At 40.7% G+C, this 15,627-nt stretch overlaps 1 protein-coding gene across 1 annotated transcript in view; it reads right to left on the reverse strand.

Annotated features, from left to right (window-relative positions):
• LOC122638556 (probable starch synthase 4, chloroplastic/amyloplastic) overlaps positions 1-14,952 on the reverse strand; it is a 40,032-nt gene extending 25,080 nt beyond the window's left edge. The window contains exon 1 of the mRNA XM_043831401.1: positions 14,698-14,952. Within this exon, the coding sequence (XP_043687336.1) occupies positions 14,698-14,937 (240 nt within the window). The 5' untranslated portion in view covers positions 14,938-14,952. The remainder of the gene's footprint in view (positions 1-14,697) is intronic.
• Positions 14,953-15,627: the final 675 nt, after the last annotated feature.

Here is a 15,627-nt window from a genome sequence, read left to right on the forward strand (position 1 = left end):
TCCTTGGGGGTGGTTGCCCAAAAAGATGGATTATGGTCCTACCGGTAGAGTACCTTTTGTTGTTTCTCACTAGAAACCCCGTACGATGATATGGGAGGTGAAAGCCCTTGCCTTTGAAACTAAATTGTTTTGCAAGTCCTATACCACCTTATGACGGGTAAGGAACGGGAAAAGGCCGGCATTAGTATTCGTGCCGTATTAGTAAAATAGTCTAGTGGGCTATACTTGTACCACTAGTTATTTTGGTGATTTTTACCCGTCTCTATAAGTATATAAGAAAATTTTCCCATGTAATCACCTTGCTTTGAAATGAGATGTCACATTTTGTCGTGGGATACTTTCAATGGCTATTTGCCCCTTTGATAGACAGGCTATACGAAATTTAGTATAGTTGTCCTTTCGAATTTGATTTGGATTTTAAAACGTAATTCATGAGTATTGTATTTTGAAAATTTATAGATGTAAAAATTTGCACTTGTATATATTGCATTTTGTTACTCAGCTAGTCCTTGTACCACTGATATCATATCTTCTCAAGCATTTCTTTTTTTCATAAGGTAGCCTATTGAGTTCCAAAACTCAGGAAGAATGTGATGTTTTGCAGATGAGGGCTTGGGCCAAGCTTGAGATGAGGACGTAGATATAGCCAGAGAATCTTGGGGAAGAGTGGTTTTGAGCGCGAGTGATTTAGAAGAGCTTACCCAAGAGAAATCTTTTTCTGTGTGTTTATCTTCAGAGTAGTACTTTATGTTCCTTGAGTTGGATAGTCTATGTTGAACTTTAATTCCTATTTCAGTTTATTTGGTTTTGGAACATTGGTTATGTTTCTCCTTTGGAGGACTCGGATATTTATTTTGGTTTTAAATTTAATGACTGTCCAGATCAAATTTTATCTTAGGTGTTCATTGTGTTGCTTTGAGGATTAGCAGGTCGATTTGAGTTAACGACTCGAAATCTGATCGTTCGGGTTTTGGGGCGTTACACAAGAAGTCCGAACTTAGATCTATGCTTGCTTCTGAAGACTGGTTTAACTGGAATGGGTCCAATACCCATAGTGGTAGGGAAGCACAAGCTACCATTTCATTAGATGACTTTTGGTCAAAGTTGCATAAAGTGGTACAACTTTTGGACCCAGTGGTCAAGGTTTTGCATATAGTTGCTTCTGCTCTCAAGGGACCAACCATGCCACATCTATATGTTGCTATAGACTTGATGAATGAAGGTGTTTACAATGCGAATCCACAAGGTAGCAAACACTTTCTCAAAATTATCAAGAAGCGCTGGGAAAATCAACTTATGCATCCACTGCATAAGGCTGGTAAGTGTAGCTTGTTTTTTATGCCATTACATCTTTTAAAATTAATTTGAAAGATATATTACTAACTATTAAGGCATTGACAATATGTAATGTCAATTTCAGCATACTATTTCAACCCCAAGTACCAATACAATCATAGGCTCGGGTTGAATAGTAGTCTTATTGAAGCAGCAAAACAAGTAGTTGCCAAGTTGGAGGCGAATAGTAAATTACAAGCTATATACAACAATGAGGTGAATCCTACAAGTTATAATTCCTTTGGAATTACTCAATTCAATACTGAATAGTAATGAGTCATTACTAATTTTAAATATTTTCCAAATGATTATAGTTGAAGACTTTTAGGAATGCATTGGGGAGTTTTGGAACCGATGCTGCAGAACAAGGCCGGGCACACGATAATGCCGGTACTCATTAGTCATTACTCAATTCAATATCTTATTATTTAAACTATGTATTGAAACTTTTGAAATGAATATAACATGTCTCTTTTGTTGTAATGCAGCTAATGGTGGGTGTTGTATGGGCGTTCGACAGAGAATTTAAGGAAAATAGCAATCAAGATTCTCTCCCAGACATGTTCTGCATCTGGCTGTGAACGGAATTGGAGTACATTTTCTCTCATCCATTCGAAGAGGAGAAATAGATTGGATTCCGAATGTCTATCTGTTTGGTGTATGTGTATTACAATTTGAGGTTGAAGATGCAACATATACGCATGGGACAAGAGGGTATCAGGGAAAATATCGATCTCGCCAACATTTTCCAGGTGGAGTCCGATGATGAAGATCCTATTGTTGGGTGAGGGATAGAGGTGAGCCAGTGTTAGATCAGCCTGGAGGTAGGCATGACCCCATGATAGCCGAACATATAGAAGCTGATGTGGATGAGTTCATGGCTGAAGAGGGTAAGGTACACGCACGGGACACGTCAGCCATACTGTTCCAGCCTACTGGTGGCAATGTTAATGAGGAAGAAGATTGGTCCGTGTCCTCCGGTGGCAATGGTGGGACTCGGACTCAGACTCGTAGAGATGATGATGGTGTTGATGGTAGTGATGGTGGAGATGGTGATGATGGTGGTGTGGTAGTCAAGCATATGAGGGAACTGGAGTCCCGTATATGGTAGAAGAGAAGCAAGAGACACTTTGATTCACCGGAGAAACATAGTTTGATCATGCCACATAAGATACAGACCATGGTGCACGTGCCCCCACACCGGCCACCTCGACCTACTCGAGACAGCGTCATGGCCAGTCCTGTCCTCGTGGTACTAGTAGGCAGGCTGATTTTATGGACATTGATACCTTATCTGGCTTTGTTGGTGGATTGAGTATTGGCGATAGGGATAGTAGATCGAGTGGGCATTTCCGTGCCCATCTTTTCATAAAGAGAGCAGTCCATCTCCAACACAATCAGAGTATAGTTCATCTCATTCACATCCATATGGCGAAGGGCAGTTGACTTAGGTGGGGAGCATATATCTTCTCCATCCATTCCCAGTTTTGAGTATGACTCCCACTCACAGGGACGTAGTGGATCGTCTTTTGTGGATGACATCTTTTCCTACCCAACTCACCAGCCGTACGGTCCATACCCGTACATGCTCCTAAGGGTGTCATATCATAATAGATCAGTGGGTAATACTTCGTCACAGTTTGGTAACCCATATCCTAGGATAGGTTACCTTTACCACGTTGATGATGCAATTTACATGGCCACTATGGATGACTACACTCGTTTCTCCCAGACTATGACGTGGCATTAATTTGTCTTACAGTCGGAGAACAATACACGTCGGCTCCATCAGACTATGAGTGGGGTCGATCCTGGACGGTGGAGTATTTATTATTAGAAAATTTATAAACATTTGAGTCACTTGATGACTACTTGACTTGTATTGGACTATTGGGGATATTGTCATATTGATATCATCTTCTTAAGTTGTTAACTTGTTATTGACTTAATGTACTTAATATTATGGCTTAAGTTATGACTTATGAGTCATTCACTTTATGTTTCTAATTTCCAAGTCAATTTACTTGTTTAAATTGGTTATTAATCATTAATTTATTATGTCCTCCACTACTTAAAGTCTTAAACAATGTGTATGTGTAATGAACTAAGTTATACATTAGGATTCGACCGTACATTGCCAATCAATGGTGCAAATCCAAAACACCACTTTGGGTGACTATTTTTGCAATTTGAACACTTAAATGTGTTTATATAGCCTAAAATAGGGTTTCCATGAAGTTTTAGACCTTAACTTGGCCTAAAACCCACCAGAATGACCTACCGAAACATAACAGAAAAAATGCAAAATTTAGAATATTTCGGTCAGCCCAAAACACCGAAACGAAACAGTTTTCGAACTATGGTTGTAAGGGGGCAAGTATTGTACAAGAATTTTGATATTAAGAAAATTTTTTGCTGCTCTTCTTCTCCATTGAAGATTTTTGTCTTGTGTTTGATCAAGGCTGGTGGGATCGGTGTTTGATCCGATTGTCACTTTGCGGTGGGACGCCCAGGTAATTCGTTGGTGGGATTGGTGTTTGATCCAATCGACACCTTGCGGTGTGAAGCCCGGATGGTTCTTTTGATGCTCTACATTCAAGTTCTAATTTAAGTCTTGATTTTATTCAAGATCTACAATCAAACAAGCTGCTGCCAAGGAAATTCTACAACAACAGGGAGTTTGAATCATCCCTATCCCCAACAATTCTTATAATCTTCTCACAGCCCAAACCCTAATTACTCCCTTTTGTTTTCAAATTTCCCAATAACTAAATTCTGCCCAGACCATACCAGCCAGAAAAGTCCCTCCTTTTTTGGATCGAATGCTCGTCTCACCACAAGGAAAATTCGATCGAAGTTGCTCCCTCATCTGGCCATCATAAACCCTACAAATTCATCTTTTCCTCTTTTCAAAAACCCAAAACCCTAACCTTGCTACCCATTCAAGTTTACATACCTAACTCCATTAAAACATCTCAGGACCTTCACTGATAGGCTCCCCTACCTTGACTTGACATAACCCATACATCAAACCGTAACCCTAATTTCATCAAAAACCCTACTTTGACCTAGCCGATTCACCTGTTCATAACAGATCCTGGTTGATTCGCTCCTAGTTGGTCTCATAACAATCTAGGACAACATTACTCCTCCCCTCCCCCTCCCCCTTCCCCGGAAACTTGACCCGGTCTGTATCCTTCCCCTTCCCCCTCCATTTTGTCACTCTCCCCCACCATTATGAGTGGCTCTGTTAACAGATTTAGAATTAGAGTAAGGCTTGGATGATTAATGATTACCCCAAGCTCTTTATTTATATCCTTGAGAATAGAGGACAAAAAATACAAATAAGCAATGTGGGACTAAAGCCCACATAACAGAAAACTAAAAGAAACAAAAAAGAGGGTCCAAAATACCCCTACGATTTTAACAGTTGTAACACTCCCCCCTCAAGTTGGAGCAAATATGTCAATCATGCCCAACTTGACTAGATTAGGATGGAACAATTTCTCAGACAATCCCTTGGTGAAAATATCAGCAACCTGATCAGTAGACTTCACAAAGGGAACACAAGTCAATTCGTCTTCCAACTTCTCCTTGATAAAACCAATGTCTAGACATGTGTGTAAGAGATAATCAGCTTCCCCACTAGTCTTTGGTACCGGCATTTATCAACAGGTTCACCCTCCTTTTCTTTGAGATGAACAGTAGCCTCCATAGGAATATCTGAAGGGTGACATCCTAACGAACCAGTTTCAGACAATAAGTCTAGGACATACTTCCTTTGGGAGAGAAAGATGCCTTTAGAAGACCTGGCAACCTCAATCCCTAGAAAGTACCATAATTCTTGACTGGAAGCAAGTTGTGCTAGTCCTTGACTTCTGTGTAGGTCGTAGTTCTTATGACTTAATGTATTGTACTTAAGGAATGTTTATAGTACTGTTTCTTTTTGGGATGATACTAGATAGTTGTACATGTTCAGAGAATGCATCAGTGTACCCTCTGGTTTGAATCTTTTGTAAAGTGGTTAAATGGGATGTTTTAAGGACAAGTTTTTAATTGCATGGTAAGTAATGAAAGTAAAAGGTTTTACCCCATTCAATTTAAGTCTTCCGCTAATTAGGAATGAATCTTATTATTGTTACGAATGTTCTACACTTCTACCTTGCACGGTCCTGGCCAGGTCTGGCATCGTGGGCCCTATCTAACCTGTCCCATTCTGAGGTCGTGACACATGACCTAGCATTCCTATACTCAATCTACTAGAGATTTTTTACTGCAACATAGGAACACCTAATCCTGTTTCAATACTTTCCTACACAAGTACAAGGGTTACAACCCCGAATGGTGTATTTTAGCCACAACAATGACTCAGGAGCGTGCTCTCCAGCTTCAACCCTTGATGATTACAAAGGCAAGGACAACAATCCCAAACCCTAGACAAGCCCCAACTTGCTAGATTTACAATTTAAATCAGAAAATAAACAAATCCCCCCCCCAATACATCAATGATTTAGGTCTTTCAACATTCAACACAACCTAGAACAATAAAAATAAGGACTTGCAGTGCGGATTACCTCAACCTGTTTAATCCCGTTGATGGCTACTCCCCCGATGCGTAAAAATCGACACAAATGTGCTACGAGCATCAACGCGGTCATTTAAAACACCAAAAACCATTTTCAACAAAAACTAGGGTTTTGGAAACTCAAATTGCCTCACCCTGTGCAATCCTACCATGTACTGCCTCTCTAATGGGCAAATAGAGGCTTGAACATGTTCACAACATCAAAGTACGTAACACAATGATCAGTACATCTTCTTGAGCCAAAAAGGAGGTTTTCTGCTTATTGGAATGTCTCTCTGAATGTATACTCACGTTCTGCTCGCTTTCCTGAGAATTCTATTTAAAAAAAAAAAAAGGGCTGCAATTGGGACTTAAAACAAGTCCAACAATTCAGTTTGAGCAAAACGCTGCAAATCGGGGTCATTCTGGCAATTTTCAGAAAGATTTGTGACATTCCAAACCTTAATGTGCAACATCATGACAGTTCCGCGTAAAACGAGCCCGAGCGGCTCGTTTATGAGCCATTCAATCTAAGTTTAAAACGCAGGTGTAACATGGGAATTCCGATCAGAATCTTTTGCATCAGATTCCAATAGGTGATCTGTGGTCTTGTGTTTTAAAAGAATCTGTGTACAGAGTTAGGTACATACGTGCATAGTTCAAGATCCCGAACGAGATCTCGGTTTTTTGGGAGTTTGAGTCGAGTGGGTATACGAGTTCTCAAATTACATTTTCTCGGTCAAGATCTCAGGTCGACCCAGATTTCGACCCATCTACTTCATTAAAAGTCATCTAACTCGACAGAACTTGATATTTCTCGATCGAGTTCTGTCCAAAAGCTATTTTCTTCCACATTTGAAGGTTGTGACTCATTTTAACTCTGGATTTCAAGTTGTAACCTACGGGGAGAGTTGATTCAGCTGCACATTTGAAGGATTCAGCTACACATCTTCGAGATTCTTCTTAAAGTTGAAGGATTCAACTCTTATATGCTTATTGTGGAGCACTATATGCAACAGTGCAGCAACACTATGTCATGGGAAGACTATGTGGCACTACTGAGCATAGTTATCAAGGCGGGAAGGCGACCATAGCGTTTTAGAGAGTAAAAAAGCAAGGCCACACCGCCATGGCGTCCAAGGCGACCAAGGAGCCTAGCGACCCTTGATAACTATGCTACTGAGGACTGAATACTTGATTCAAACTCAGTTTATGTGATGATAGTTGTAACCTGTAGCATTGTTAAACAGCTTGATGTATCACTTTAACATTTCTAAGGTTTATTTAAGTTGTTTAGCTAATAATTGAATGTTTTGCTTGCTTTCTATTACTAAATTATGTGTAGAGTAGGGTATTTTAGTACGTCGTCGCCTACCAACTTAAGGTCTGAAATAAAACTCCTATTTGGACTTTGTTTTTTGCAAAATCTAATAATGTCATTGTGTTTAAATGGTCTAAAATAAGCTGAATACCAAGTTTCAGACTCAAACTAGCTCTAAAACCCATCGAGTTGAGGTTTTGCATTGAAAAAAAAAGCCCCAACTCGACCGAGATCTCGGTTTTTCCCCGGGTCAAGTTCCGAGTTTTAGTACCTTGCATACGTGGTACATGATAGCAAGTCAATCGGCGACAAACAAAATCAATCATTGAATTAAAAGTCAACTCGCAGGTAAGTTTCTGACTACCCGGCTGTCATTATTCCGTCAAGCTTCAGCAGGAGCAACGACAGCCAATAGAAAAGAATCTTTCAGGCAGCATTCATATAGCTGCGTAACACCGGAGCAAGTTCAAAGGTGGATCAATCGAGCGCCGTCCAATCAGAAGCTCAAAGCGTGGGGGCGATAATATGCTTTGGATCAGAATCTTCTGCGTCTCACGGTAACGACAAAACTCATGACGAATTACGTAGCTTAATTTGGAATCTGTAATGCATGCATGGTACTCATCGGTAACATCATAAATTCAGTCATATGGCATTGATCCAATGTGTCACAGCTCAGTTATTCCAGTACTCCTGCCCAATAAGAACACACACGGGAGCATCTTCTGCATCACCAAGCAGCAACCTTTTGCACGCCTTCATCGTAGCCTCACAAACAGAATCATAGGTTGTGGCTCAGCCACTACCGTCCAAACATTCATTCCATGTGTAAAGCTGTATTATTCACAGTTTGCCAGGCCAACCGAAAGGTATCTTGGCCATAACTTCTTCGGGTGACTGAATTTTTTAGTGCAGTCTTCAGCACCATGCTCGTGACAGGGAGGAGCTTAACTCCACATATGCAGTCTCAAAAAAAAATTCAAGAGAGCATCTTAAAAATCCAAGAACTCTCTCACATTTTGCTTCATTTTGGCGCAATGATACGGATATTGCGATAACTCCTTTGTTCGGTATCGAAACGAAATACTTCCAATTGTCAGAAAGATAACAGGATTCTCTACAAGTTCCATGTACATGACTTCTTCCAAATATGCCATCTGGCTTTCCCAAATTAGTTTCAAAGTGGACCCACCTGCGTGAACCTATGAAATTTCCATTCAAACTGTGCGGGGCCTTTACCCGATGCCGCCACATGCTGCCAATGCCTGAGTAAACATGTAATACACTGCCAACACCTGCCATATGTGCCTGGAAACTCTGTAACATGCCCAAACACTGTCCACACTGAAATTGACCTGTATGCACTGTGAACTCACTGTCTGTCACTACCAGAGCTGCCATAACACCTGTGCATCATCTGGACATCTCTGTAATGTCACCAAACATCATAAAACACTGCCACACATGTCCAAAACATAATTGTCAAGGCGTCTAGGCGTCTTGTTGGTGTGGCCTTGATTTTGGACCTTCTCCAACACCTTGGGTCACCTAGACTCCGTGACAACTATGATCCAAAAGCTTCAGTAACTTTGCCAACTTGACTGTACTGCTACTACACTGCCAAGTCACTGTCTGTGAACTGCCATAACACTTTACACATCTATACTGCCACTGGTACACATCTGTACTGCCAAACCAACTGCCTCACTGTACTGACACATGCCACACTGCAACTATGCTTTGTATTGCCACATTTGCCTATCATTGTACTCTGTACTGCCATATGTCACACTGCCATCTGTTCTGTCATTGACTGTGTTGACAACAATGACCACAACTACGGCCATATGCCCCAACATGTTATCTATTATTCTTTCACAGAACTGTTTACGTGCCCCTAACCTCCATCCCAGCTCACAGCTCCCATGCACCAAATAATTTAAGGTCAAGTCACAAGTGACTCAACCCCAGAATAGGATCTCAATTACAACCAGAAAACAACCAACTTCAGAAGCAATAGCTACAAGTATTGGATGGACCTTATCTTTTAATTGAAGAGAGGTCTATTAGAGGGGATGAATCCCAAAAATCTTAGCCCAAACAAACATTTAGATGCTGAGATATCAGCAGGTCATGAAATTAGAAAGTAAATCTCAGATTTAGTGAGTAAAGTGATATAGACAAACCCAACCATTGGATCATGACCAAATCAGTATCGAAGGAAAGGGTTTGCATGATGATTCAACCCTCCAAATATCAACAGAAACTGATTGTTGGATCTGGAGATCAGTCCGCTTGAAGTTGCTGAAGTGATAACTCAGATCTACACAACCGCAGGCAGTCTTTTTGAAGCTTCAACCAGAATCAATACCCAATAGATGGATCCAACAGGGCAATATTGTAGTGATGAACAGCCAATAGAAAGCCTTTGGCCAGTAATGCAGGAAATCTCAGAACAGTAATGCAAAAACAGGGAATCGATAGGGAAGGAAACGAGATAGAAAAGGACGATAGGGTGGATCGAGCCTCTCACTCTCTCCTAGGCATCTCACCTACTAGCATAGTTCAAAATCTCACGAAATCTCGATCGAGATTTCGAGAATTTTGACCCCCTCGAAACGAAATGACCCCTCGAATCAAAAAAATACTAAATTTCGATCGAAATTCTCGAGATTTCGAGATTTTTTCAAAATCTCGCGAGATTTCGAAAATCTCGAGAAAATGCTTTATATAAAATACCATGTTTCGATAGTCTCGGTCGAAATAGAGACTGAGAAACAGAGCATTTTTCCTCTTTTGCTTGGTTTTTGAAGGTTTTTGCTTATTTCTTCTTCAATCTTCCACTTCCCACTTGAATCCTTGCCGCATCTACGCCGGAATCACTTGGAGAACAAACTTCTTAGCACATCTGTGAAGCCTTTCCACTATTTCAGGTAAAACCATATTCTCAAAATTGATTTTTTTTAGGGAAATGCTTGATCAACATGTTTGTTTGTGATGAAATAAATATATGTTAGACACCGGAAGCCAATCTACGACTTCACAGTGTCGAAATTTTTTTTTGGTATATATATTATTTATTTATTTTTCTACTTCAAAAATTGGATTTATTTACAACAAAAATCAAAAAATAATAGGGGTTATGTATATTGTATGGTGATGAATTAAATATATGTTAGACAACATTGGCCGATCTATGGCCTCATGGTGTCAAAAATATTTTTCTGCCAATAATTAATTATTTTAATTTTCGAAAATTAGAAAAAATATTTAAAAAATTCAAAAAAATAGCAAAAAATAAGAAATAATATGAGGTTTTTGTATTAAAATTACTGAAAAATATAAAAGTAAATTGTAAATACTTCTTATTTGCTGCCCATTTACATATCTTTTCGATTTTGTTGTGCTAGGCCAATATTTATTTGAAAAATATTTTTAAAAATTGTTTTTAAATATGAGAAAAATATGAGGGTTAGGGGTCACTTTGGCGTTGGAAGTCCTCCAAGAAAATCCAAATTGCCACGGACTTGAGGCTCATTTCTCCTCTTCCAAAGTGTAAAGCCCCCAAGCTTACTCACTTGGCTTTCGCAAACGATCTGATGATTTTCTCCAAGGCTTCTCTGGCTTCCCTTGAAGCCTCCTTGCTCTGTCTTCAGCACTTCCATGAGATGTCCGGCCTACGTCTTAATCCTGCAAAGTCTCTTTTATTCTTTGTTGGAGTCTCAGATTCAGACAAAGTGGCTCTCCTTGAGAGATCAAGCTTCTAAAAGGGCCATCTGCCTGTCAAGTACTTGGGTCTCCCCCTTATCCCTGCCAGGCTCACGGCTCACCACTGCACCCCGATGCTTGATCTCATCTGGAAAAGGCTTCAGTAATGGAAAGGCAAGCTTCTCTCCTATGCAGGCAGGTTGGTTCTTATTCGTTCAATTCTGGAATCTACTGGTCTGGCATCTATGGTCATCCCCAAGCTACAATCGAGTCCTTGGAATCTCTTTTCTCCTCCTTTCTTTGGAAGGGTAAGGAGCCTTCTAGATTCCTTCATCCTTTTAGCTAGGCAGCTGTGTGCCTTCCTAAGAAGGAAGGAGGTTTGGGCATTAGAAGAAGGAAGGAGGTTTGGGCATTAGAAGAATCAAAGAAGTGAACTCCGTAGGGATCATCAAGCTTATCTGGAAAATTGCCTCTAAACAGAAGAGCATCTAGGTCGATTGGATTTACTCGGGCCTCCTCCGTCAGGACTCCATCTGGTCAGCTACTGCTACCTCTGATTCTTCTTGGGTCTAGCGCAAGATCTTGGACTCCCGCCATTTGGCTCTCCACAACATCCAAGGCACACGGCTGGGTCGATTGAATTTACTCGGGCCTCCTCCATCAGGACTCCATCTGGTCAGCTACTGCTACCTCTGATTCTTCTTGGGCCTGGCGCAAGATCTTGGACTCCCACCATTTGGCTCTCCACAACATCCAAGCTCAGATTGGAGATGGTCTATCTACTTATCTTTGGCTTGACCACTGGCACCCTAAGGGGATCCTCATCAACCAGCTAACTCCTCGTATCATTTATGCTTCCGGCCTCCACAGGCTCTCCTTGGTTGCTGATATTTTAGGCCCAATTGGCTGGTCTCCTCCCCCCACTGTCTCCCCTGATCTTACTCTCATCTGGAATGAGCTTCCCTCCATTTCCAGAAGGCTTTTGAGTAGAGGTGACTATGTTATGAGGAAAGCTAGCAGCTCCAGCTCCTTCTCCTCTAAATCGGCTTGGGATCTTATTCATCTGAAGGGTCAGCTGGTTCCTTGGAGAAAGCTTCTTTGGTTCAAGCACCACATCCCTCGGCATTGCTTCACCGCTTGGAGGATATTCTCTAACTGCCTTACAACCTAGGCCTTCCTTCGCCACCGCCAGATTCTAGTCTTGTCGTCTTGCTGCCTCTGCTGGAACAATGAGGAAGACAACGACCATCTCTTCTTTGAGTGGTCTACTGCCAAAGCAATCTGGAAAGGAATCCTGATCAAATGCTGGCCCGCCCATCGTAGAATCCTACCTTTCTCCCGCGAATGGATTTGGATTGATATGAATTTTGCAGGCTCTTCTATCTGTGACACTGTTGGGAAGCTAGCTTTTTGCGCTACTCTTAATCATATTTGGATGGAGCGTAATGTTAGGAAATGAACCTCCAACTCTCGCTCTTATCAGCAGATTTGGGATTCCATGTCTTTCGAAATTAAGGCCAAATTAGCCTCAGCTCCCGCTTCTTCTTGTATTGACTCCCCAACGAACAGGCTCATTGTTGTCTCCTGGGGGCTCACTTCTGTTTCTTTTGTTGATCCGGACCCTCATCCCTGAGGGCTGATTTCTGATTCGTTGTTTTGTTGCTCCCCTTTTGGGGCCATGTAATTTCCTTTTCTCTTTGGTAATGAATTTCTTATTCACCCAAAAAAAAATTACTAAGATCCTAGCTATTAAATAAAGGGTAAAGCTGTTTGTAACCAGCCCGACTTATTTGCCCACTCCATATCACTTAATCTGGTAATTTCCCTCCCATCCTCTCTCTCCTCTCATTCTCCCCTTCGTTTTCGTCTTCCATCTCCGATGCCGGGCCCTACCCCTCCCGTCCTTCCCTGCTTTGGCTCCCTCAGTCCCTCTCCCCTTCCCTCACTCTCGCCTCCCCCCTACGGCTCCTCGTGTTCACACTCCACCCCAACCCCGCTGCTACCTGCAACTTACCACCAAAAAACTCAGTGGAAAGATTTCGAGATTGGTCTTTTTTTTTTTTTTTGATTTCCAAGAGGTGGTTGCAACATTTAACTGAGGGGATGCTTCTATTCTTCATTTTCTCCAGGGTTTGGTTCTGCTCTTTCCCTTATGTCTTACATCTCAATTTGGTTGGGCTCAAAACCCTTCATTTTTCCTCCAAGTTGGTCATTGTTCTCTCTTGTGATTGCAGAAACAACCATTGTTATGCAATCAGATCAATACCAAATCAAAATCCAAAATCCTTCGCTTTTCCTGAATTTGATTCTTCTACTATTGGAAGAGTTTAAAACATATCAATACCAGGTTGTTTTTCTTGGTTTTTTCGGGGAAACTATTAAATAATAGTGTCACTTGTACGGTTGTACCATTGCTAATGCTTGCAGATTCATGTTGTGCCTCTAAAACAATGAGACCACACGTTGATAGACCATTCACAATATCATATCTGCATTTGGAACAATCATGTAAATTTTCTTTTCTGATTGGGTGACCATAATCTCCTCAAAATCTGCTAGTTCCTCATTCACATAGCTCAAATTTGGTGAGGTGTGTCTCTTGAGGCTTCCTTCAGCAAATGGGTCTTGAGGTAGTTTCGATTCTAAATTCCAATCAAATCGTGTCCAGTCCTGGCCATTTATGGTAGCTTCCTCCCTTATACAGACATTTCCGGTTTCTGCTGCAAATTCTTTCCGGTAGCTTCCTTCCCGTACACTGAAATGTGTCCACAGTTAGGCCATTTATGATTTGAATAGAATTTGAATCTCATATTGGATTCTCTCTTGCGAAACAGCCATTGTTCTCTGTTACACAATTCCAAGGAGAATCTATGACATAAAATCCCCTTGCGCTTCAGGAAAACCCGTTGGCATATTCTGGAATGGACCCATCAAACTCACATTTCTCTTCTAAAAGAGGTACCAAGAGCTTTATATGCCTCACATCACAAGATTGAAGCACTCATCTGCATCCTTCCGAATTCTGTGAACGATTGAAACTGAAACCTCCCCCTGGGTTTGTGGAGAGGGACAGGGGTTATTGCAAATTTACAATTTTAGACCTATAAAGTAATTGACAGATCAGCTCATAAGGGCAAAATATGTATGGTTACAAAGTATGCTTGTAACCTTATGGTTACAAACAGACACACCCTTAAATAAAACAGGAAAGTAACTAATAGCAATACTGCAACATTAAAAGATCCTAACCACTAGTGTCATTACAACAAAAGAAAAATCTACTTTCTAAAACTGGAAATGGAAAGATAATGACAGCCATAAAATCTGATCCTCCACTTGATATCTCCAATTGGGACCCACAAGATCTTCTAGAAATTATTTCCACCTAAGGCAACAACTATTTCAGATATACCCCCCGCGCAAGCTGTTCATATGGGCCAACACCACTGTTCACGAGAACAGTACCACATGAACAATGTAACATGAACAGTAACTTGAATTGCATCATGCTTCGATCTACATCACCAAAACTCACTCTAGGAAACTATTTTTGCCTGGTACATCATAGAATTTTATAAGTTTTCACACTTGAGAAATATTTCATCAAAGAAACATGTTATAAAAAAGTGGGCAAGGGGGTGAGGATCAGATACAAACATGAAGAATGAATTACTAAAATAACTGGAATAATGAAAAAAAAATCAATATAATGATATCTCGCATTAGAACAGTAGGTACTAGGCTACAGGATAAATTTTTGGGTTTATACCAGTGGCTGTCTAGCTTCAGCAAAGGACAGTTTTAGATGCTTTCTTAAAGCTTCTTTATTTTCAGCTTTCCCTTGAAGATCATCAGCACCATACTGAACTGTAAGAAAAGTATCAGTCCTAGGATCCCACGTATCAGTATCAATCCCATTAAGAATTCCGACAAACTTTTTGGATTGAGAATTCAAGGTAGCATGGAGACCATGTCCTCCCTGTAGGACAAGGGGGGGAAAAGACTTCATCAGAAATCAAATACGAGAAACACTATATTCTACAAAATGCTAATAAAAGCTTTAATTACTTAATTGATTATAACTGCTGAAGTATATCGGGTCCAGGGGGAGAAGAGGATATCCTCTCCTCCTCCTGTGACTCCTATTTTGAGCATAGTTGTCGAGGCGTCGCCTAGGCGTCCAGGCGGTTTTGTTGGGGCCTAGGGGACCTCCGCCTTATTACAAGGCGCCTTACATTGGTTTTTATTGGTATCGAACCCGGTATTGGCCCTTATTTATGCCAAATATCATTTAAGTAAATGTTTTATACTGCCTAGCTCAGTTGGTGAGCCATGGTGCGCTTCATGCCCATGCTCACCAAGAGGTCTCGAGTTCGAGTCTCCTGGCTGGTACCTTATCCCCTCCCCGGTTCGATCCCCCCCCCCCTTTATACAATATATATATATATATATATAACTCCCAATTCCAAAAAAAAAAAAGTAAATGTTTTATATTTGGTATTTCATTTACTTATGATATTATTCATAAATAAGCAAATAACCCCCTACTTGAATCCAATAAAAATACTTAAACCAAATGTATGTTTGATTGTTTTAAACTTCCAATAGCATGCTTCTTCAATTTTGTTGTCTTCTAGTTCTACGTTGATTTTTTATGACTTGATGTGGCTTAATATTGATTTTTGATGACTTTATGCGA

This window comes from Telopea speciosissima, chromosome 9 (assembly GCF_018873765.1).
Source record: "Telopea speciosissima isolate NSW1024214 ecotype Mountain lineage chromosome 9, Tspe_v1, whole genome shotgun sequence".
Lineage (NCBI taxonomy): Eukaryota > Viridiplantae > Streptophyta > Magnoliopsida > Proteales > Proteaceae > Telopea > Telopea speciosissima.